The sequence below is a fragment of the Alligator mississippiensis genome, chromosome 5, assembly GCF_030867095.1.
Source record: "Alligator mississippiensis isolate rAllMis1 chromosome 5, rAllMis1, whole genome shotgun sequence".
Lineage (NCBI taxonomy): Eukaryota > Metazoa > Chordata > Crocodylia > Alligatoridae > Alligator > Alligator mississippiensis.
Window position 1 is genome coordinate 138,390,046 of NC_081828.1, and position 25,425 is coordinate 138,415,470.

A 25,425-nucleotide genomic window follows, 5' to 3' on the forward strand; every position below is an offset into this window, starting at 1 on the left:
CAGGGTGCTCCTGCCACTTTAAGGGCCTGGAGCTGGCAGCCTCCAGGTGCCTGATTAGGGCAGCCATTTTGGGGCCTATATAAACCAGGCAGTTTGGCTGCAGGAGGTCAGACAGCAACATTGCTTGGCCTTAGGGCTGCTGTGTACGACCCGGAGGTAAGGGGGAGCTGCAAGGGGATGGTAGGAGGCTCCTGGTCATGACCTGAAACTGCACCCTGCCGGGAGTGGGTGGTCTGGGGGGGCTCTTAGTGGCGCGGGAGCCCCCAGGAAATGCCAGGCCAGTGATCACCCCGGTGAAAGGCGGGTTGGGGCGCCTTAACTCCTAGCTCCCACCACCACCGGGTGGGTGACCCCTGAGTTGGAGGAGGGCTGAGAGGGCGGACCCCGAGAGTGGTAGTGATGTGGGTGAGGTGCCGCGGTTTCTCCTAGGAGGAAGGGAGTAGTGGCACGGTGAGGCCCAGTGTTAGTGAGTGGCTAGAGAGACCCAGCCCGAAGGGGAGAGTCCCCTCGACTGGCCTATGCTGGGGCCAGGACCAGTGAGGGTCAAAAAGGCCGGGGGCCCACGGCGAGGGACGCCCAAGAGCCGGGGGCCTGGGGTCCCGACTGGCCTTGAGGTGGGCCAGGGCTGGTAGCTGAAGGTTCTGGGGGAACCACACCCGAGAGGGGAACAAGGCTTCGGGTGGGTGAGGTAGCCCAGATGACGGTGGAGTGGCTGCCTGAGTAGGGAAGACCATAGTGGGGTCGCGTAGAAGATTCTGGGGCCCAGTGTGGGGCCGGTGAGATGTTGAACACCATGATGCCATCTGCGAGGCTTGGGCTGCGGTATTAGGGGAGGTCGGAGCCGCAGAGCGCCCCTGGGCAGCGGGGCAGTCAAAGGGCAGCCTCCCGCTTAATTAACATCCTAATTGAACTCATTATCATCAAAGGCATGGCGGGCGAGATGAGTGGGCGGTTGCCCAGAGACAGGTGGGCGGGCCTTGAAGAGCTTGGCCCTGAGTAGGCCTGCTGTCACGGTGACAGGCGGGCGGGCCACAGAGTTCGGCCCCGGGAGGCCCCCTGTCACACTAAAGTTACCAGTACAATTTGATTTATATTAGCGCTGATCAGCCTCCAACCAAGATTGGGACCCTATTAGCTTAGGTGTTAACAAATAGAATGAGACAGCAGCCCTAAAGCTTATAACCTATGTAAATGAAACAGCAGCAAAAAATAGCGAAGTGACTTGGCTAAGGTCACACTAAGTCAGTGGCAGAGCTGGAAATAGACGCCAGCTTTCACAAGTTCCAGGAAAGTATTTGATCCGTGAAGCTACATAGTTCTAGGAGATTTCATTTGTAATGCAACCCAAGGTTTTCCTTGGATACTACGACAGTAAATCATCTCACTAGAGTTTTTTTCTTTTATGATAGACAAGTCTATTAATTTCCAGGCCAGTTAGTTATCATCTAATGGTTGTACTTTAGTCCCAGTTTGAAATGAATGAGTTTTCAGCCTACTTCTAATGAGACGGGAATTCACATTTCATCAAACCAAATCTGTCTTTTGTCTAATATCTCTATCTAGACAGAGAAAACATAAAAGAAACAGAGATAAGATTATATATAGAGATAAAAGAGATTAGAAACAGACATATGGGATGTAAGCAAAATGCAATAGCACAATAAATAGATTAGCTACTTTGTCTTCTGCAAATTATGCCTGGTGTAGCTGCACTATAGAATTCTACTCTCCCTAATAAACTCATGTTTGACTGAGTGTTTTAATATCGGAGAGGACAAATTATTGCATTTTATATAATATCAGCTGCAGTATATCTAGCACTGGAAACTACTGTTGTACTTATTACTTTTATCATACTCTGAACATTCTCTTTGGATCTGGTAATCAGATCCTGGTAATATTTTTAAGAAAGCTTCAAATCACACATACCTTGATTCTGCAAGCTGTTCTGTGTTAATGGACATTTATGGAGTTCTTGCTTCTCCCTGCCAAATAACATCAGTTCCCTGACATGTCTCCTGCTGAGTGTGACCCAGTGATCTTTCAGCAGCACCAGTAGAAAAGGAGGAAGATGCACTGTGACAAATCCAGGACAGACTGTGTAAACAGTGAATGCTGGGTAGTAGGTACTGCTGACCAGTATCCTATGGAGCAGGAGATGCCAGGTCCTGGCCCCAGCCACAGACAGGAAGTTTGAACTAGCATCTCCAGCTTCCTAGCAAATTCTTGGGCAACAGGGTACAAATTAATCTTTATCCAGACCCCTTTCTCTCCTTGAATCTGGCCCCTGGACAGTGCAAAAAAACTCCCTTTTTTTTTTTTTTTTTTTTAATGTAGGGCCAGGAATGGGGCATGTGGGCCCAGGGAGAAGGACATAGTACTGAATTTCAAGCAGTAATCTCAAAATAGGGAAGATTTTGTTTGTCTTTTTCACTCTGAGAACCTTCACAAACATAAAATAGCACCGAACAAACCTAACAGATTATCTCTAATGTCTGAACTGGTAATTTTCTCCTAAATAATGAATGTCTGTTACAGTGCTTTATGCAAAGTAAGGTGAGAAGTGTTTTCCTTTTAGAAATGGAATGAATATGCAGTTGAGATTGAATTTGTACACTAATCAGTTGATTGCTTAGAAAATATTTTTTGAAAAATAACAGGTAGCAGACAATATAGGAATACCATCCCATAACAATGCATGATATGCTATCTAACAAATGGCCAGTCATTACACTTGCATACAACAGCTAATCAAACAAATTCTACATGACTTGCCTTTGCCTTTTGGATCTAATATGTGACATGAAATGCACTATGACAGGGATTCTCAACCTTTGCGTGGGACAGGACCAACCCAGCTCTGCCCTGCCCCCAGTCACGTCAGCAGCAGCAGCTGCCCACCCACAATGCCACCCTCAAGACAGAGGCTGTGGGAATAACTGGGGCGGCCTGCCCCTGTCCCTTCATCAGGACTTCCCTCAGCCCTGGTGGCAGTTTTTCCCACACTCGGCCGGGCTGGGCAGACCCCTTGAAACTGGAGACTATGTACCCCCAGTTGACAACCCTTGCATTATGATATAGTATACTATATGTATAGTTTACTATAGATGAGTAGATAGGGGTGTGCGTGTGCGTGCGTGTGTGTGTGCGTGTGTGCGTGTGCATGTGTGTGCATGCGTGTTTGTGTGTATATGTATATGCGTGGTGCATGTATGTGCATGCGTGTGTGTGTACCCACACGCGTATGTGTGTGCACGCGTGTGTGTGCGTGTGTGCGCGCACACACGCATATATATTATACACACACACGCATATATAATACACACACTGTGTGTGTGTACACGTGTGTGTGTACACGTGCACACACGCATATATATTATACACACGTGTGTGTATGTGTGTACACGTGTGTACCCACCCACACGTGTGTATACACGCGCGTGTGTACGTATACATATACGTACACACACGCGCGTATGTATACATACATATACACGCACGTGTGTACGTATACATACATATACACACACGTCTGTGTACCCACCCACACGCGTGTCTGTGTGTACCCACCCACACACGTGTGTACATATATATACACACACGTGTGTGTATGTATGTATATACATACATATACACGTGTGTGTGTGTGTGTGTACCCACACGTGTGTGTGTGTGCATGTGTATATATGTGTACATAAAAACGTCCTGGACTTTAGTTTCCCTTGACCCAGAAGGGATTCAAAGCTAGTTCTCTGGTTTCTCAGCACAGTGTGCTAATCACTGTCACAGACATCTCTCCAACAAGGTTTTTTTACACTGGCCACCTGGGCAGCCATGAGAGGGAAATGTGTAAGGGTTGGAAGAAGACAACAAGCCAAGGGTTGTGTGGCTCAGCAACAAGATGCTGCCCTGGGTTGGAGCAGGTCCTGTTTCCTAACCTGAACACTTGCTCCCACTGGATTAGAAATGTCCCTACTGTTCTCCATCCATTTTCTTAAATTACTATTACATAACAAAGGACTGTGGCTATGCCATAAAAAAAGTGCCAAAAAGGGGCTCTGGATCATGCCTGATATATGGCAATGCCATATGTTGGCTAGAGTATTCAACTAGGAAATCAAACAGATATAAGGTCAAATGCTCTCTGGGAATGGGGGGTGATGGGTAAGAACCCAGACTTTGAGCTTCTTAACTGTACTAACCACTTGGATATTTGGGCTAAAACGTAGGAGAAGCCTCTTCCTTTTTCATTTCTTTATCATTTTTCAAGAACTTATGCTCAGGTATGTGCACACACAGCCACGAACATATCTAGCCAGTGTTTAGCCCTACTGTATGTAGGAAGGGAAGGGCAAGTCATCATCCGCATTGGCTCTGTCATGCTACAGCATAAGTGTTTTGCTATTCTGTGCCTCAGTAATAGTGAATCAGATAATTTCTTTGATGTTATGGACTTGAAGGTTACTGAGTTTGTTTTTTGTTTTTTGCTCTAGGTCATTCAAATATAAAAACACATTTTGCTTTAACATTTTTATTGATGTCTTACACAACTGTGGGCCCTGTAACTTTTAGTCACTATCTTTGTCATATGTAAGTAAACAATAAAAAAAAAAAAAGTGTTTGGGAGGGAGGACATAACTCTAGTTTCAACTCTACCCTGCTCTGACAAATATAATTTGATTTAATTTACTGGAACACTGTACAGGGATATTAATCTAAATGAGAACCAAGACCTATCTTTTTCATTTTTCACTTCTTCCTATATCTCTCTAACTTTTTTTGAATTTATAAATTTGATTCAATCCATTACATTTTGTCATGTGTTTGCTGTAGCCCTTATAAGAAATTTGGATTTTCTCAAATATAATTTCATCCCATTAACAGAAATGAATCTCTGAAGTAAAATTGCTACATGCCAGTATTAAATGCAGTATTACCACCCAAGTCAGAATTCTAATAACAACATTAGTAACACCTGTACTATGCAGGTTTCCAACTTTCCACAAACTTGTTTTCACAAGTTCCACCCCCACCCCCATTACTCTGACAGAATGCAATTTTCTTGTAGGAAATCATTTTCATAGATTCATAGATGTTAGGGTCAGAAGGGACCTCAATAGATCATCGAGTCCGACCCCCTGCATAAGCAGGAAAGAGTGCTGGGTCTAGATGACCCCAGCTAGATGCTCATCTAACCTCCTCTTGAAGACCCCCAGGGTAGGGGAGAGCACCACCTCCCTTGGGAGCCCGTTCCAGACCTTGGCCACTCGAACTGTGAAGAAGTTCTTCCTAATGTCCAATCTCAATCTGTTCTTTGCTAGCTTGTGGCCATTGTTTCTTGTAACCCCTGGGGGCGCCTTGGTGAATAAATACTCACCAACTCCCTTCTGTGCCCCTGTGATGAACTTAAAGGCAGCCACAAGGTCACCACTCAACCTTCTCTTGTGGAGGCTGAAAAGGTCCAGTTTCTCTAGTCTCTCCTCATAGGGCTTGGTCTGCAGGCCCTTGACCATACGAGTGGCCCTTCTCTGGACCCTCTCCAGGTTATCCGCATCCTTCTTGAAGTGTGGCGCCCAGAATTGCATGCAGTACTCCAACTGCGGTCTGACCAGCGCCTGATAGAGGGGAAGTATCACCTCCTTGGACCTATTTGTCATGCATCTGCTGATGCACGATAAAGTTAAGCATGCCCCATACGACATCTGCCAGAGTGCCACTGTCTTTCTAGCCTCTCAAAAATGGCTAAGTTTGCTGTTAATTATGTCAAGGGTATGTCTATACTGCAGATGTCCCTAAGTTAGCTTGACTACTGAAAACAAATGTAGCCTCAGCAGCACACAGGCTAGGGACAGACATTCAAAAAGACTGAGCCTGAACTGATTCAATCTTTGCAGGTTAGTCTAATCAGTTTGTAAATGTACAGACATCCCAGAAATGCAAGCACATGGCTGCAGTGGCTCAGGCTAGAAGCCAGGGGGTGCTAGAGTAGCCCTCCCTTCCCTTCAACAGTACTGAGCTGACAGGGGTATGGCCAGGCCCCAGCAGGATGCTCTGATTAGGAAGGGCTCCCCCCCCCCCCCCCCCCCCCCCCCCCCACTTTCTGACCAGCCCAGCATGGAATTGATAGCACAGTATTTATCACCCCAACTCAGTGTTTATCACCCCATTAAGAAAACAACAGAGGGACATTACCAGCTACCTGTTGATTCTGCCTTTATCCTGTCTGCCACAACATGGACCGTAGCCAGCATGTGGGCTGCTAGCTAATGCTGTGTGTCTGTGTAAGGCAGAGAGGGTGGGGGGAAGGGGGGGGAGCAGGGATAAACCAGGCAGATGCCTGCAGTCTCTGCTAAGTCTCCAGCCAGGGAGCAGAAGGGAGAGGTCAGCTCTGCTGTGGAGCAGAGAGCCCTGCCCAGCCCAGGGAGCATGCTGGGATGCTGTGGGAGTCTGGTTTAACTTAAACCAGCAAGGGGTCTGGGACAGAAATTTCATAAACCGGTTTGACCCAAATCAGTTGAGTCTGATATGACATTCAACCAGGGTTATCTCACACCAGTTTCAGCCACTTTCAAACTGGTTTATGTGCACTGAACATCTGTTCTGTTACAGGTTTAAACCAGTTTCTGATCACTTAAACCAGTTTGTGTAATATCTGTCCCTAGCCACAAGATTCAGTATAAGCTAATTGCTTGAGATCCATTAAAGTTACTCGGTGAGTCTTTCTTTCACTGAACTCTGTGCTGGCACAGTTCAGTGTTAGCAGCACCAAGCTAGAGAGTTTAAAATTAGCCCAGGTGTACCTACACGTGCTGTAATCACAGCTTTGACTTCAGTCTGGACATATCTCAACTCTTTCATTGCATACAGGTTCCCAGTATCAGAAATATCAGTTAAAATGAAGCTAGTTTGACTAAAACATTGTTTAAAGATGCCATTTATTTTTTTTTTCAGCAGCATTGCACAAATACATTGTACATCAAACATCACCTAGGAACTAAATTCATCATTTGATCGTGACACTCCCCCAACACAAATAGGGCAGTTTTAATGTCAGGGTTATTTGTGAAATCTGATCACTGAGCAGGAAACAGTACTTCAGCTAAAGTGACCAATTTCTGCTGAAGTTACTGTCAGAAAAAGGACACTTGGGAAGCTTCACATTTGCAGTGTTTAATATCATACTTTCTATTCCTATCTTTAGTGTCCATATGTCTAAGAGGCTTGTTACACAGTAATTTTGGGTGGCTCCTGGAGCTCTTAGCACCTGGACTGTCCACATACTAACACCTAAAACTACTCGTTAAATGGCTTTATGAAGCACCAGCAGCATGTTTATTACCAAGTAGTTAAGGCACCTTGCTAAAGCTTCAGTGGCATTTTTGACCCCTGCTGCAAACTTGAGCCAAAACCTGTGCCCAGCTGGCCAGCTATAAACAGCTTATGCAAAGAAGGCTGGACGGAATGCTAGCCACATCAGTCCCTTACTTATAGAAACTGGCATTCCTTAACCCCTGGCTCAATGAGCCATTAGGGTTGGGTATACCTGTGACTTGGTGCATGTGACATTTGATACACATACATTGAAACAAGAACCCTGCTCTGTAGAGCTTACAGTCTGAACTGATATAACATGGTCCATGAAAGAGATGCAATATAGAAAAAAATCAGAGCAGTTCATAAGTTAGTTTTTGGACAGGACTATGAGTTATTTGTAACATATATCCTGATGAGTTTAATATTAAAAGTTGTCAAGGTAAATCCGGAGGTGAGGGATGGAGAAATAAGGCTGAAAATTGTGATTAGAAACTTCAGGATGGACAGAGTGATGTGAGAGCAGCGTGAATGATGGGAAAATAGATATATTATTTTAATTTATTTGTACTACCATGGTATGTAAGGAGTATGGGCGTCAACCAGGATCCCATTGTACTAGGCTTCTGGCCTGATTTGCAGATATGATAGTTAACATCCAGAGTTTCAACAGATTTGAAAGAGAGTTACAGACGCATAACATCTTTGCAAAGCAAACTGACTATTGTTTGGCAGATGAAAGAAGGGGTATGAATAAATATGGTAACTGTGTGTGCAAATAATGGTATCAACCAGTACCAACATTTGCATGCTTTTACCTGCTGAAAATGTCAAAAACATAAACTTGTATAAGTAGTAAGGAAAATAATACTGACTGATTTGCAAGCAAAATTATTGTGAGAACAGTGAAACCAATGATAATCCATACCCAAGCATACAAGTAGGGGAAAAAAATCAGTCACTCTCTCTTTCTCCACTGGAAACATCAATAATTAATATAAAAATCATTATACAAATCTTTATCTGTAGTTAACTCATTCATAATATAAAAGTAAGCTCTGAACATGAGTTCATTTCAGCGATGCTCCTTACAGAAGATGCGGTGATTTACAAATATTGTTTCACAAGCTTTTGTTACTCAGTTTTACTACTTATGCTTGATTTGACCAAACACAATTGCAGGATGTAGAACATTTCTTTGAGAGCAGTTTAAAAACAATACAAGACATCTGTCTGCTCCAGAAGTTTTCCAGTTTCTTTCTCCCATTTTTTTTTAACTTCCCTTTAAAGGTTTTCATAAGTGTTTCTACGCCTGCACCTTCCAAACTGGTAGAAGAGATATAACAGCACAAGGTTAAAGACGAACAACACGGCAATGACGAAGTCCAATCCTAGGAATATTTCTTTGAAGAAAAGAAAAAAAAGAAAACCATGCATGCTAAGAAAATGTATCAATGTGTGGCATGTTGATTTTTTTTTTTTCCCATACCACAGCCTGAATTATAAATATTTATCATAAAAATATTTTTATAGTCGAATCTTGTTCTTTAGAACATGCCTCTGTGTATATCTGGTTAAATCCATACATGCTACACGTATATAAACACATATACCCCATTCCTAGAATCACTTAGATACTCAGCTTCAGGCATATGAGTAGTTCTTACTCCATAGATAAGAATGTGTTGTGATTTCAGAGCTGTACACTACGTGGGATGGTGACAATGGAAAGTACTGGGAAGGAAAACCCAAGCTGTGGGCTAGAAGGGGACATGGCCAGAAGTGCTGAATGATGCTTTGATTCAGTTTTCTTCCCCTCGGCAGCCTCAGTAACACATTTACAAAGTCGTAACCATGAAGTAAAGCTGGTTTTCCACCATTGCAATACTGAAGAGGAGCACTGACAGTCACACTGCCCTCAGGGTGAAGGCCCCCTTTCTATGTACAGGAATTCCCTGGTACAAGAAAATGTAATTTATATCTCACTTCCCTATCAGTGGTGAATTTGGCCCGTATTTTTTAACAGAAGGACAGGCTATTATTTTAAAGCATCACTTTGCAAACTTATGAAGTCCGCAACCATTCCTGCAATTACTGCTTAGATGCCATGAGCAGAAAATACATGACATTATTATATTACCTCTCATTATGTCTTTATTTCCACATGCTTTGGACCAATCTTCCACTAGAACAGGAGAAACCAGTTCAGCAAACTTCTCAAGGGGACAAGCAGGTGTGCAGCCTGGCAGAGTGAGCAGATAAGGATCCTTTGATGTGTCATTTTGGTAGTACATTTCAATACTGTACTGCCTGATATACAGCATATGAAAGAAAAAGGAAGGTTAGAGCCATACATTTGAGAATGTATCACTCTGCAAATTACAGGCTTTAATAAAAGTGATTCTCAAACAATTTTTTAGAGAATAAAAACCTTGCAAATATACAGGTTTCCCTTGCTTTATGTAGGTTCTGTATATGCAAATTCACTCTTATGGGATGACCCTTTTTATACCAAAAATGTATTACATGCAAGGTAAATTCACTTTTATGCAATCGGTGTGCTTGAAGCCTGCAGTCAGCTGCTTTGTGTGGTGTATTGTGAGAGTGAGGTGCACCAAAATATAGTTTCCTGTGTGGATCTGTGCTCCTCGCTCGTTGTCTGCGACACGTGTTTCTGTAGTTGCCATCCTTCTTATGATAGCGCCATGTGCTTGCGTGTACTGTCTGCTGTTGGTGAGTACCAAAATTGTCTTGTAAAAGTCATAGAAATAGGTCTGGGGGTCAGTACAGTTGAGGTCTTGGAACATATCCCTATTTGTTACATTGTAAAGTGGGTTCCCTTTTTGCAAATTCAAGTTACGCACCATTTTCCAGGAATGCATGTACAGCAGAAAGTGTGGGAAACCTGTATCTTCAAAGCTCAGGCTTCTTAAGATGCAAGTCCTGTGCTAAATGGAAGTACGATCATGTTCTAAAAAAAGGATGTTGCTTGAATGAGAGAAGCTTTATGAAGTACCTTCAAGTGTTATCCCTACTGTTTTAAGGAAATAGGTACAATAATCTATCTACTTATTTCTCTCTAATAAACCCAAGTTCCCTGTTTAAATTAACCTTTCTTACATGTACACACCCACCGTGCACAGACTGGATTTGAAATGATCATTGGTTTTTAATGCATTTTATGTAGCATTGTGCATATAAACTGTTCAGTAAAATACTATTAAATTTTTTTTTTTTCTCCCTAAAATACTCTTAAGAGGTCAGAAAATTGGCATTTCAAAGCAAATATATTTGCATGTGGCAGATCTATACTTGCCCACTACTTTCTTGATAGAGTTCAAAAAACTGGCAGGCAGAGTATGGAGGCAGTTTTCCATTGAAAATATTGAGTGCTACCTGCAGGGCACCGATTGTAGTGTCATGCTATTAAAAAAAAGAAAAACAAATGTTCCTGTGAAATACAATAATTGCTTTTTAGTGTTTTTTATCCCTGCGCCTTCCTCCTCCAATCTTACTAGTTTTGGTGAAAAATATGAGAGTAAAATTGTAGTTGTGACCTGTTGTTTTGTTTTGTTTTTTTTATTTCTCCCAGTTGTCTCCTTGTCAGGAAAACCCATAGAAAACAGCTGAAGGGGAAGAAATTAAAATCTTTTCCTGGTGTGACCACTGTGAATATACTCACAGAATGTGATACAAATACATTCAAACTGTTGTATTTTAATCCTTATACAGCACATAAAAATGACCCTAAATACTTTATAAGTTAAATCAGGATTGTCCCATTTCTAAGTGGTCAGGGCCTGTATGTTCCCTAGGCCACACTGGGGGGAGCTGCATGCCACAGGGCCCATAAGCCCCCAGGGTATATGCTGTGTGTGCACTGGTGCTCCACCTAGACACCATGTGCCCACAGACACTCTCCCCATCCCCTGCATTGTGCATGCACAGGCATCCCCTGCACAAGCAGCAGGCCTCACTTTTGGCTCTCCACCCATGAGCTCCCTTGCTGTACTGTGCCACATGGGCACTCTGGGTTGCTACCTTCCCCAGTTCTGTGGACTGCGCTGCACTGCTCTGTCTTGCCCTCTGGTGATGGGTCAGGCAGCAGAAGCCAGAGGGAGAAGGTGGAGATCCCCAAGATCCTGGCTGCAGCCAGAGTGAAAAGGGCAGCAGTCATTAGGTGAGGGGACTGCATGTTAGCTCTTTGGGGGCTGCCAGTTGGACAGCCCTGAATTAAATAAATATATATATACCTGAAGCTAGTCCAAGATTAACTACACCCTCCCACCCCCACCCAATGCTTGGGAAAGGATGGTGCAGACCTGGTGTTGTCCCCTGTAGGCCACCTGAGGATTTCCCTACATTAAAATATCTTTACAGCCCCTTTATTATATGCTAACAACACAGAGGGACTGTAAAGATATTTAAACTTAGAGAAATCCTCAGGTGGCTGACAGGACAAAATCAGTTCTGCACCATCCTTTCCCAAGCGTTGGGTGTGTGTTGAAGGGTTGGCTGGGGTTGTGTGCTCCAAGCACCCTTGGTTAGCTGCTACAGAAGGATGCAACTTAGAGAAGTCCCACAGTGACCAAATGCTACACTTGTGGGATAATAGGCGTAAAGATATCTTATAATAAGCACAAGTTCACTTGAGTTGAGGAGTGCATCCTATGTTTCCTGTATCACGTTGCATAAATTCTATCCAATTAGATAACCAGTCCAATTTTATCATGTCATTCTTGGTCTTAGTTTGGAGAAGGGTTCTGATTTTTATTTTTAATACTGAAAAGCTGTCATAACAAAAGAGTTGTTAACATTGCTTATATTTTTTCCCCAGTACTTGTGATTAAGGTGTTATTGCTTCTAAGCCAAGCCATGCAGAGCCCCTTCTGCTACATTCCCAATCGCAGTCATATCAACTGTACATTTAAAAAAAACAAAGAACAAAACCCAAAGATACTTACTGCAGAATAGATCCTAAGTTTTCTCTTGTTGGAAGGGTTAGCAGCTTTTTTAATGTTTTTTAAAATATCATTCACGAGGACACCTTAAAGTATATGGGGGAAAATTATGAGAATATGAATAACTTTCTTATTGAAGTCCCTAAATCTTAGAAACTAGGAAAACTAAAAGCACATCTACACTTCACCACCTTGAAAGTCATGCAAAAGTCCATGTTTAAAAATGCATATTTTCATCTGGCATCTAACATACTTAGATATGAATCATGGTGCTGTTTCAGTAGTTTTACATGCGTAAATATACATATTTGGCACTCAAGCATCAATGCTTCCTTTCAGCGAGCTGTGCATTTTCTATTTACCTCCTTGAAGCCGTGATTTCTCTTCTGTTTTGTATATTCCAAATAATGACAATAAGGATAATTCTGTCAGCTTTTCCATCTTGTCCATGAAATCTTTGGTGGCCCATTCAGGGAGAGTATAATTGTGAATGCTCTACAGCAAAAAAAAGGAAAGTAAAATTATTCTTTTTCCTATTCATTTCCTCCTGTCCAACCTTACACGATTGACTTTGGAGTCCCCATGCTTGCCCCAGTTTCATAGCAGTATGACATAATTTCCTGGCATCTTCCCTAAAAAGCACTTTTTCTTTTAAGGAGGTTCCTCATCATGGAGGGAGCTCCACTGTAAATAGATACAGTTTATTTGTAGCTGTATTAACTCCCCTCCTCTGTTTTTGCTAGTCAGTGGGTGTGTCTACACATGGTATTGCTGTGCCTGAATAAATTCCAGAGGTTATTGCCATTTGAATGCATGCCCAGGAGCAATTAACTCCAGTGCAATAAACTCTGGAGTTTATTCATGCACAGCACATGGAGCTGGGTTGGAGCAGCCCCTGCTGGCAGGAAGCCTTGGTTTCAGCCTGCCAGCCCAGGCTTCTCCCCCGGCTCAATGTGCTGTGGCTAGGGCACAAAGGAGCTTCAGTGCGGGGCTAACCAGCAGGTAGCCCCCGCACTGAAGTATCCTTGTGCCCCAGCTGGATCCTCCAGCAACTACACATGTGCTGCTATAGAGTGTTTTACTCCATAGCAGGATAGTACTTATACTTACAAGTGCTATTTACTGTGGAGTAAATTAATCTACTTGAGCCTAATAGATACTGAGAAGTTTACTACGTAGCTAATTAGTTAATTGCATAGTAAATGTCTCATGTACACATGCTCCATGTAAAGGACTGCAGGGCAGGTGCATGTGCTCTCTTGGCCAGATTCCTCTTGCTCTTTTCTTACACTTGGTCTTCAGGATATAATCTTATCATCCTGACTCCCACTTCCCTGTTCTAACCACTAGATCCTGCTGCTGCCTCCTATTTTAAAATATTCCAACTAAGCATCTACTACACTTACTCGTTGTTTTAAAGTGAATTCTTTACTTTTCTATAAGAAAATCGATTTGAGCTATTCAGAACCCTTGAACAACCACATATCACAGTGGGAGGTAAAGAAGAGAAAATAGCATAACAGTGTATTTCTGTTCCCAGCTTTTAAGAGATGATAAACAACAGGAAGAAATAGAGTATTTTATAAACCGTGAATTATACTTTGAGCAAATCCTTTTCAATGCACTAAACTGTGCTTTATTGTTAAACTCTGCCATAAAGAAAGCAAATTCAGGGTAAAACAGCGGATAATCTATTCTATTGAAACTAAATGGCTTTGTTTGGTTGGATAAGGTCTTAGGCATTATTTGTTTTCTTGCTCTGTCTTTTTTAATACCTCACAAAGTAGAGTATCATATGTATTCCAGATTTTGAAGTTGCCCACTGTTTTGAGAATGTCTATCTCGTATCCTGAATTTACTGCCAGATTCTGTAAAAAATCCTGAAAGACAGAAATAAAAGGAATAAAACACCACAAAAATATCTTTGTGTGCACTGAGTATATATGGACTTGTAGATCCCCATCCTGGAAAACATCTATGTGAGCAGTCCTAATTCAGGGCATTTTTAGTGTCTAAAGCTTAGCCAACCTGATTTCTTTCTATGACAAAGTGACAGGCTTTGTGGATCATGACTCTCTCATAAGGAAGCTAAGGATATATGGTCCGCTTGAAACTGGTATAAAGCAGGTGCATAATGATTGGATCATCCTGCTTAAAGAAGAGTGGCTCATCAGTGGCTCAAAGTCTAACTGAAAGAAGGTATCATGTAAGGCTCCCAAGGATCTGTCCTGGGTCTGATGCATGTCAATAGCTTCATGAAACACTTGCAGTTTAGAATTGAGTGTATATTTAGTATAATTGCAGATGACACCAAGCTGGGTGTCATAACTACCAGGAGGACAGGATTAAGATTCAAAATGACTTCAATGAACTGGGAAAATGTTCTGAAATTTGACTAAATTTAATAATAGATATAAGGTATTTCACTCAGGACAGAACAATCAAATGCACAAATACAGAATGGTGAGACTGTAATACTTCAAAAAATGAAGTAGGGGTTGTAGTGGTCCACAAACTGAGTGCGAGTTAACAGTGTGATACTGCTGCAAAAAAAAAGTGAATAACATACTGAGATATATTAACAGGAGTTTTATATGCAAGTTACAGGAAGTGATTTTTCTACTTTATTCAGCACTTGTGAGGTCTCACCTGAAGTGAGACCTACTCTATCTACTTTTGGGCTTCACACTTTAAGAGGGATGTCACACTTTGAGAGGGATGTGGGAAAATTAGAAAGAGTGCAGAGGAGATTGACAAACATGATTATATGGCATGCTTTCTAGACCTCTGAGAAAAGGTTGGGCAAACTGGGGTTGTTTAGGCTGGAGAAGAGAAGATGGATGGTGATCAACTGTGTTCTGTGTTCACAGGGGACAGGATAGAAAGTAATGGGTTTAAATTGCAATAAGGGAGATTTAGGTTAGATATTAGGAAGAACTTCCTTACTCTGAAGGTGCTTAAGCATCGAAACAGGTTACCTATGGAGGCTGTGGAATCTTGGCCACTGGAAGTTTCAAGTACAGGTTAGGCAAATAGGGATGTTTTTGCTTTAAGCAGGGCTTTAAGTTAGATGACCTGAGGTCTGTTCCAACCTTTTTTTATTATTTTAAATAGCCTGAGACAGTGGGTACCAAATTATGATCTAAAAAAAGGGTAAGTATATTTTATTAAATGTTTTGCTTTCAGATGTATCAGGAATAATTTTACAGTAAAACTGGCTGTTTTGTAACTTTACTTTTAACAAGAGGCTATTTCTCTGCAGGAGCCTTTAACAGGCATGTCAGTACAGAGATATGATCCAACGTTAAGATCCCTTAAGTTTAAATTCTTACCAGGTAGGGTTGTATCCTGTTTTGAAGTTCACTAGATGCTTGAGTTTCATTCTGTAGTTCATCATAACGTGGACAGTTAGGAATAGGAAAATGCAGCATCTGGAATAAAAGAGTAAACTTATAGTAAATGTAAACACACTGCAGCTATCTAACCCAAATCGGATTTTTGAGTGCATCTATCACTCAGAACTTAATCATTGTACGTTAGAGTCAGTTATGGCTATTTTGTGCCAATCTGTTGGCACAAATTGCCTAGACACTGGGCAGAGAATGATTTTGCTGGCATACTGGTACTCTGGCTCAGGGGTGTCAAACGTATAGCTTGTGGGCTAGATCTAGCTCATGGATCCCTTCTATCTAGCCTGCTGAGCTACCAGAAGTTGGGGGTGGAGCTAGGGGGCAGGGTCTGTCACAGAATTTGGGGCCTTTGGGTCCTGATGGATGTAGCCATTTGTGGTAAGGGTGCGAGTGCTGTGCAAGTATAGCTCTTAATTACTTTGCTGTGGTCCCTTAACCTGATCTGCTACTTGACCCTGGGCTGCCAGATCCCCACCACTGCGCCTGGACTCCTGCCACCACTGCTGCTCCACACATCCCCTGGGACCTGCATCTTGGCCTGCAGCTGTGCTCCTGGAGGAACCCCTGGGATCCAGATCTAGTCCAGGGTGAGTTTGACACCCCTGTTATAGCAGATACTTGGCTGCCAGAAAGACCCTATCAAGCAGGCTTGAGGTTATACTAATCCTCAGGATCAAGAAAATAAAGATGGTTTGAAGTCACCTTTCCCCACTTCTTATTTCCATATCAAATGCATCGTGGATACAGTGGAGGACTGCTGAAAATTTGTTCCACAATTCAGGTATAAAAATAGACTTTTTTTTGATAGAACCACAGTGCCATGACACTGTTCGAGTATTCTGAAATGGCTAGATCCCTTGAATTAAAAAGGACAAACGAATTGTGACAGGCTGCATAGCAACATTATTACTACCTAATATATTAGGAGTGAAATGCACTGTGTACAGAGGACCCTCATGACTTAACTCCACCTTTGATGCTTCAGTGGGACTTAAATAACTAGGAGGTCTTGCCCGGCCTTCTTTAACAAGTGCAGAAACTGTAGCAGTTGTTAGCTAATAGCATATTTAACAGCATATTTTTAACTGGAAATATTGCAACACCTTTCAGAGTACATGTTCTTCTTCTATGAGAGCAGTACGCTGTGGAGGCCAAAGGAGGAAATACAAGGCTTTAGAATGTTGTTTAATTACACAATAACAAATGCTGCTTCTACTATAAGACTTAATTATCAGCCTTTACATGCTATTAAGCCACTCCTTTTGGCCTATTTATTAAGTAGCACTGAGTGCTACCGCCTATCATTTTTTGATGGATTTCAGTAGGCTGAAAACGTAAATTGTGACCAGGTTTTTTTCATCATGTTTCTAGTTTTTGATTTCTCAGTTTATCATGTCTTCTGGCCCTGGAAAGCCTTTAGGAGGGTACAGTTTTTGGCTCTTATAGGTGGTTGGCATTTTCAGCAGAAACCTCAGGCTGGTCCAGGGGCGCACTGTAACTAGGTATCATTGCTCCCAAACTGGGACAGTTGCAGAAGTGCCAGGCAAGTGGAGTTCACAGGTAAATTGGCTGTCCCTTTTCCCATAGTTCACAACAGTCTGTTATGATTCCTTTTTTACTGCTGACTCAGAATATTTTGAGGCTTGGTTTGGATGAATATCTGATGGCTCTGATGCTTATCACAATCTGTCAAAGCATTTCCTGACTTCAAGCCTCCTTTCCTACCCCATATTTAAAGGAAAACAAGGTTAATTTAAGGAAGGAACAAAGGTTCAAGCCGAGTCATATTGTTTCTGAGCCAGTTTCCTTGCAAACCCTTCCCCTTTTTTTCACACGTGGCTTTGGAATGGTTTAATGTTCGTGACCATCTCTGGAGCAGGAGGTTGGTGGAGCCTTATAAAAGAGGCCTGTTCACTGTGAAGACTTCCACAGAGTACAGTAAAGGGCAGGAAAGGAAACCTTTCTGCCCATCACACACCCTGGCTTTGCTAAATCTTTGGCTTACACAGAATTACAGCCGCCTTTGGGCAGATATTTGGCTGAGTCTGTCCAAAAGAGTTGTTTATATAAAAGGTTCTACCAGTTCTGTCACTTCTGAAATAGATTCACTTATACAGGAAGCTCCTCAGGGCAGATACTCTTTTTTGTCATGTTTTATGTTACTTAGCGCAATAGAGACCTATGCTGTGATTAAAATTTTTTAGTGCTGCTGCAATAAAAAAATAGTAATAGAGACATTTAAAGTTGAAAACACTTTAGTGGTCTGTTTGGCTGACTGATTCCTGACTAGCAAGGAAAGAAGTAGAGTTTGGGGGAAGGTAGCCCAATCACAGTGCCCAAAGTCATTCTTGACAAGATGATGTAAGAGTTTTGCTCGAAGATGGTGATGAGAAATACAGATTGTGTTCACAAGCTACTATGGAAAGAGGACTCTTACACAGCTGATATAGGATACAAGAGCAAGACACTTCTGTAGTTTAACAGCTATGGAGAACTATTTTCTGTTGGAGTGGATTAGTGGGAATGAGAAAATACCTTTTATTTTGTGTTTTTGCATTTCTACAGTAAATACAGCTCTACTAACAAGAGGGGAAGTCCTGAAACAGTGCTCACCTTGTCTGCTGACCGTGGCCTGGTGTGAACTGGGATGGGTTGCCAAAGGATCCGGGGATTCCAGATTTGGTTGCCTATTGGTGGAAAGAGGCCAGCAAGATATGTCTGAGCGCTCATGAGAGTGCGATCGTAGTCTGTGCTCTGAATGTACACCTAGAAAAAAACAAACTATTGGTAATAATGAAAAAGATGGCAATTTTACCCAGGTCTTTATTTCATGATGCCCTTCATTCATTTCTTGTTTTCCATAAATTTCAAAACATGATGTCTATCCTTATGCTCTATTTAAATAGCACTGAAGTCCTGATTCTAGGAATAAACTTCATTTTCTAAATTGATTTTCTAAGGTACCTTTCACTTCGGGATCTAAACACCGAAGAAAACAAACATGTAGATCAGGGCTATCCAACTTGCAGCTCTTGATCTGCATGCCACTTGCAGGCAGTGGGTTCCCACTTGGTTGCCACTCTCAGCCTTGCTCCTGCTTCTTCTGTGGCTGGGATCTCTGGGCTCCTTCAGCTTCTGCTTCTTCTGGGGTGGAGGCAGTGTAGCCCATGATGCTGGGGGAGCTTGCTTAGAGGAGAAATTCTAGGGGCCCACAACCTGCATAATGGGGGTGGTTCAGGGCGCTTGTGCAGTGGGAAGGCCCAGATTGCCTGTTACCCTTACATGTAAACTGGCATAAGTGATCAGAAACTGGTTTAAACTTGTAACAAAACAGCGCACATAAACCAATTTCAAACAGGCCAAAGTTGGTTTAAGATAAACCTGGATGGATGTAGTATCAGACTTAACTGATTTAGGTTAAACCAGTTTCTGGAACTTCTGTCCCAGATCCCCTTGCAACTCAAGTTAACTCTCAGTCCCCCAGAATCCCAGCATACTTTGCAGCCCTGGGCTGTGCTGTCCGTTCCAGCAGAGCAGGGCTGGCCCTGCCCCCAGCTGTCACAGAGTTGAAGCAGTAAAGACTCTGCTCCCCAGCCTGTTTTGTGCTTGTGCCGATCAGCCTGGTGGAATGAGGGGCAGGGCAACGGACCCTCAGGCTGCCCTAGCACAGCATGGGGGTAGGGAAAGCCCCTATGGCAGGGGCTTTTTAACACTCTCTCACAGCCTGGCAGGCTGGGCTGGGATTGCCCCAATCCTGCCCGCTCTCCAGCCACTGGCCTCTGCAGCGAGGAGGGGGGAAGGAGAGGAGAGGAGAGAAGCATGTTCCAGCCTGGCACTGCAGATAGAGGGTTCCCCCTCCATGCAGTGCTGGGCTGGGGTTAGGGGGAAGGGTTCCCCACTCCGCCTCCTGCCTCTGAGAGGTGGGTGGCTGGCAAGGGCGTGGGGCTGAGAAGAGATTGTCTTCTGGCTCTCCTCCTCCTTGAAGCTGACAACTGACAGTAGCCAATCGGGCGTGGGCTGCCAAGCCACTGCGTTCAGCAGTCTCTGGCATGATGGGAGGCACATGTGAGTGCCCCCAGGCAGCTGGCCTGGGCTACTGCAGGTTCCTGCCTGCTTTTGGCCACTTCAACATTGAATATCAGTTCAGTTTATCTGTCCAATTTATGTAGCTTAGAAAAACCTGCAAAGTTTGAATTGATTCTGCCCTGGGATTTCCGAACCTCTATACTTAGACATAGTGTGCTGCCCCTGGCACTAAGAAGTTGGATATCCCTGCTCTAGATTAAAAAGGTTAAAGGTTAAAAAGGTCTCTCTCTCTCTCTCTCTCTCTCTCTCAGACTTAAAGCTGCTTGAATTTGTATGTTTAAGGAAATTTGCTTCAATCCTTTCTCAGTGCACCTTTTCTGGGGCAAGATCCTACAAACTATTTTCATTCTTCTGCCTGTCACAGTGCACAGCATACCCTATTGTTTTTTCTTTGAAACAGTATTTTCAAATAGCCTGATCCTGATTATAAATATCAGTGAAGTACCAAATTCTTCAGCTATCCCTAGATCATTTCTCTTTTTCATTCTTACCAAAAATGATAAGGAATGTGGGACTCTCTCTTGTATGAAGACTTTCTAAAGTTTAATTAGCTTTTTATGGCCACAGTATCCAAATTTAGGTGCTTAAAGTCAAGTGAATTAATCTAAATAACCTGCCTGACTTTCAGACCTGCTAATCTTCTGTTACCTTATTCTTTGCTTTAATTAGGGTTCATTATTATTATTTATATATATATTTTTTTTATTTTATTTTATTTTTTTTTGATAATACTGACAGCCCAACCATACAGTAAAATAATTCCTAATGTGAGTTCTGATGCTTACCTGTTTCCGGTTGTAAGTGTCACTTAGAAATTTTGAGTATCTTTTCCGTGTATATTGTCCAAGTCCATGCTGCTGCCGCATTCCAGTCTGTTGGAGAAGCAGTACATATGGATGTAAATTTTCCTTTCCATGAAGGTTTATTCATATAACTCATCACAACAAATTATTTAATTAGACTGAGGTGTATTTGGTAGCCGTGCTGGTCTGAGACAAAAAGACATACAAAAAACTAGAACTCTTGGTTCCAAATTGATCCCTTTTATTAAAGCAACTGGAAAATGGCAAGAAATGGAACCAAGAGTTCTAGTTTTTTGTATGTCTCTTAATCAGACTGACGATTTCATAGCTTCTCTCCCATCCCTTTAATTATATTCTGCCAACTTATGTTTGATGTAATTGGAGTTGTTATCAAATCTCAAATTGGTATTTCCCCTGTTCTGTAAGATTCTTCCAAAATTGCAAGTGGAACTCCTTTACCTCTAGAAGTCAAATACGCTCTTTCTTATTGATACAGTGTCTTGGAAATCCACACATTTATTATTACTTGTTTTTTTGGCAAACATTAGAAAAGCTTTCTAGAATTTTTTTAACTTAAAGTTGGTCTATACAAATATAGATATAATGTATTTATATATTGCCATTTATCATACTGAAGGCATTTCATCAGGAAGCTGTATAATGCCTTTGATCCAAAGAGACAGTCACATGCCTGGCTGTAAAGGTCCAGATGCAATTTAATAGTTGGCAGTCAAGTATCACTTCACTACAAGCTTATGATTTATGCTTAACAGGTTAGTTGCTAATATTTTGACAATCACATGTCTGCATGGATTATTTAATTAATGTTCTCATTTTCATAGAAAGTCCACAAACCTTAGTGAGCTGTCCAAATCCCTGAGGCCATTCGCTTTCTTTGTGTAGATCAGTTGGGAAGTTTTCAACGGGGGTTCGGTCACCATGTCTGAAAACCTAATACAATTAATTGAAGATTGAATTAATTTCCTGAGTTTCCTTCCTCTTTTTTTGCTTTAAGACATGCATCTCACTTGAATGTACAAACAGCAGATGTACATCAGGATCAGGCTATTTGAAAATACTCTTACAAAGAAAAAAACAATAGGGTATGCTATGCACTGTGACAGGCAGAAGAATAACAATAGTTTGTAGAATCTTGCCCCAGAAAAGGTGCACTGAGAAAGGATTGAAGCAAATTTCCTTAAACATACAAATTCAAGCAGCTTTAAATCTGAGAGAGAGAGGAACCTTTTTAACCTAGAGCAGGGATATCCAACTTCTTAGTGCCAGGGGCAGCACACTATGTCTAAGTATAGAGGTTCGGAAATCCCAGGGCAGAATCAATTCAAACTTTGCAGGTTTTTCTAAGCTACATAAATTGGACAGATAAACTGAACTGATATTCAATGTTGAAGTGGCCAAAGCAGGCAGGAACCTGCAGTAGCCCAGGCCAGCAGCCTGGGAGCACTCACATGTGCCTCACATCATGCCAGAGACTGCTGAACCCAGCAGATTGGCAGCCCACGCCAAACACCTGTTTTTTCCCATTTGTCTCACACACACACACACTATAGCATCTGCTTTTAGTTGTACAAAACTAACTCCTGTTTTTCAATCCAAAATATTGAAGAGTCTGCAGAAACCTGGGTCAATTTGTCTAGAATAACTTTGAATATACTTAAGTTTGGGATATCATTATGATGCCCACTGAACTGTGAACTAGAAATGCCTGATTTTTCCCATATGAGACATAAAAGTGTGTTGGCCAGTAATGTTATTTAGAAGATAATTTCTATGTATCGTGATTGTGAACTGGAAGTGAGATATCATAGAATTAGAGTTCGATCATGCCTGTATGCTTAACTTGAAAAATCTTTTCTGAGAAGTGTCCTCACTTCTGCATATTTCTACATGAGGGTGGGCACATCAGGTTTAAACTCTTACTATGTTACCTCCTGCTTTCATAAGGAATGTTCACCTCAGTTGACTAGATTTTAAAAGCTTCAAGAATTTGTTTCTACTAATTCTGAAACTAGATGGAAAATGGAATTTGTTTTGCCCTTCAGGAGCCTCTGATATACCAGGCATGCTAAAGGAGTATGATTTATTTTATTTAAGAAGCTACTCAGTCAAGTTTTTGGATTGACTTAAAAAGAAATTCCAATTTGTTGCAATCATTTGAAGCTTTGCAATTGATTTCAGCGGGGCCAAGTTTTCATTAAGATTTGGTCCCTCTGATATGCAGTATGCATGAGTTATTGCACCTGCACATGCAGAATGTGTTTACATGAATTATGCATCAAAGCCCTTATCTGATCCTTTTTGTGGTTCTTTTTTTCCACCATAGGAAGAAAGTGTCAGCCCTAGATAAATGTGCTCAACAGCTCTGAATAGCTCTGAATTTCCTTTTTCAGGCCATCCCTATCTAGATGCACCAAAATGAACCTTCCAAAATCTGTATCCTATATCTCATTGAAGATAATCTGTCTCGTTTTCTGACTTGGCAAAATCAAACACTATGCAACTGCATGGGTAAACAGCTTAACTATCAAAACAGAACAAAAAAAACCCACTTCTCATTACGAGGGGTGCACCGATAAAGATTTTTTTGGCTGATACTGATGACCGATTATTAACCAGCCATATCAGTCGGTACTGATCTAATATCCAATATGCAGCCCAGCAGCTTGGAGAGCAGAATCCAGCCAGTAAATCTGTGGGGTGGAACAAGTGTGGGGGTGGGGGGCACAGATCAAGGCCCCCATGGTGAGTGAGGGAGTGGTGCTGGGGCAGGGGCAGGTGCTGCCCAGCTGGGGCAGAGCAGAATGCAGGATGGAGACATGAGTGGCTTATCGGGGGGGGGGGGGTAGGGGGTAGGGAGAGGGGCTACAGAGGGCACTACGGGGAGTTTTAAGGTGGCTGTAGCCCACCCTGTAGTCCCCCTCCCAGCACTGTTGCTGCCTGCGCTGCCCTGGCCCAGCGCCCCGACCGGGAAGAGGTCAACACTGGCCCTGAGCTCACAGTGGGCAGCTCTCCCTTGCCCTGCACACAAATCCAGGGCCATATGCTCTCCATGCCTCCCCCAGGGATGCACACAGTAGCAGGAGCCTCCCCCATCACCCTATGTGCCTGGAAGAGCTGTCTGTGGCTCTGTCGCATGCCCTGCTCCATCCTGGTTGGGTAGCACCTGCCCATGTCCCTTCACAGCCCCACTCTCTTCCTCATTATGGGGGCCTTGATCTACACCCCCACTCCCCTTCTCCCACTCCCCTTCCCCCCAACATACTTACCAGCCGGACACTGCTCTACAAGCTGCCAGGCTGCATTCCTAGCCACATGCATGCTGCAGCGGTACACATGCATGCAACATTTATTGGTGACATTATTAGACACACCAGCCAACAAAACAGGATAACGTCAATTTTCCTTTTATCAGTGCTAATCCAATATGGACTGATATTTTGGTGCACCTCTATTCATTACTGTAGCACCTTTCATCCTAGGACCTCAGAAAGATTTACAAATATTCATTTAACCTCCCAACATCTGACAGACTCTCTGTTAGGTGTACTGGTATTTACAATAATTTTTCAGATAGTAAACACAAGCATGCAGTGTTTGGCTGTTCCCCTAAAAGTGATATTTACTGTGTCCTTTCTTTCTGATAGCCTTCTGCCTATGTATGTACAAACAGCAAATGCTATAGTGTGTGTGAGACAAATGGGAAAAATCAGGGGTCCCTACAGGTACATGCAATTGGATTTTTAGGTAAGTTCAATATTTGTCTTGCCAGAGTAGATGTCACTACTACAACTACATGAATAACTTATTTTTTAGTTTGCTGGTCAAACCATAAAAAAATGATAAAATTGTTTCTGTTTGACCTGAAATATTTTTTTTCAAAATTTCCAATAAATCAAATAAATTTCATTTTGCATTAAACAAAAACTTTAGAAAAAAACTAAAAGAAAAATAAAGCTTTAAAAATATTTTCAAAACACGAATAAGTGGAACATTATTTGAAATGAAAAAAACAAACATTTTGTTTTGGAAATATCAAAACAAATTCTTTTTATTTGTTAAAATTTCATTTGTTCTATTACCTGTAGCAATTCAAGAAAATTCAAATTTGCTAAATGTTTTGGTCAAACTGAAACTGCATAGTTTGGCAAAAAATATTTTAGAAATAACATTTCTCTCAGCTGTAGTCAGCTTTAATGCCTGCATTAGGACATCTTCCTTAAGGGTGTTGAGGGGATCCCCAAATTAACCTTAAATAAAAAATCCCGAGATCCTATTGTCAAGTAACGAAAGCAGCATACGATATTCAGTATCATATTTTTCACATGTTTATATAACTTTTAATAACATACATGTTCTTTCTCATAAAATGGGAAACTCCGACAGTTTTTTGGAATTACTTCTTAGTGCATCTATAATGAACAGAAAAATTAAGTAAAGAGTTGTGTTCTCTGATGATTTATTAAATTGGATGGAGGTAAGAAATGAGGGACACTTGGGTCCTTGCAGGGAGGAGGTGAGTGAAGAAAAAGGAAACATATTTCTTTGACTATAAGATTCTGACAAGTTGTCACATCACCAGCCTCATGTCAGATTAATATGCTCTTTTGGGGAAGCTTCTGGCAGTGCCAACTATGAAGGTCGAATTCCTAATTAAAAGGAAGTTCTGTAATTTCTTGTATGTAATTGAAAATTTTCCAACTTCATTGGAAGATATATTTTTTTCCAAAGAGGTACTTTGGAAATTGTTCAAAACTAAAGCAAGGGAAAGACTTTTTTGTACATCAGTGAGTGTTGGTTAAGCCCCTTCATCCAAAAGAGTGCCTTTTTTGGTTG

At 42.0% G+C, this 25,425-nt stretch overlaps 1 protein-coding gene and 1 long non-coding RNA gene across 4 annotated transcripts in view; one reads left to right on the forward strand and one right to left on the reverse strand.

Annotated features, from left to right (window-relative positions):
* On the forward strand, positions 1 to 18,325 carry LOC109282259 (uncharacterized). The gene is made up of 3 exons (XR_002089196.2): positions 1 to 156; positions 16,150 to 16,269; positions 18,248 to 18,325. It is a non-coding gene; the product is annotated as an uncharacterized LOC109282259 (long non-coding RNA).
* The window catches only part of LOC132243196 (prostatic acid phosphatase-like), a 26,191-nt gene continuing 7,684 nt past the window's right edge, over positions 6,919 to 25,425 (reverse strand). Inside the window, exons 2-11 of one of the 3 annotated variants that reach the window (XM_059728787.1) lie at positions 21,427 to 21,522; positions 20,554 to 20,640; positions 18,296 to 18,448; positions 15,605 to 15,703; positions 14,048 to 14,152; positions 12,635 to 12,767; positions 12,276 to 12,358; positions 10,624 to 10,734; positions 9,452 to 9,617; positions 6,919 to 8,637 (exon numbers count right to left, since the gene is read on the reverse strand). In XM_059728787.1, the coding sequence (XP_059584770.1) occupies positions 8,618 to 8,637; positions 9,452 to 9,617; positions 10,624 to 10,734; positions 12,276 to 12,358; positions 12,635 to 12,767; positions 14,048 to 14,152; positions 15,605 to 15,703; positions 18,296 to 18,448; positions 20,554 to 20,640; positions 21,427 to 21,522 (1,053 nt within the window). In that variant the 3' untranslated portion in view covers positions 6,919 to 8,617. Of the gene's footprint in view, positions 8,715 to 9,451; positions 9,622 to 10,623; positions 10,735 to 12,275; positions 12,359 to 12,634; positions 12,768 to 14,047; positions 14,153 to 15,604; positions 15,704 to 18,295; positions 18,449 to 20,553; positions 20,641 to 21,426; positions 21,523 to 25,425 lie in introns of those variants that run through there. The other 2 variants (XM_059728786.1, XM_059728788.1) reach the window with 2 other exon arrangements.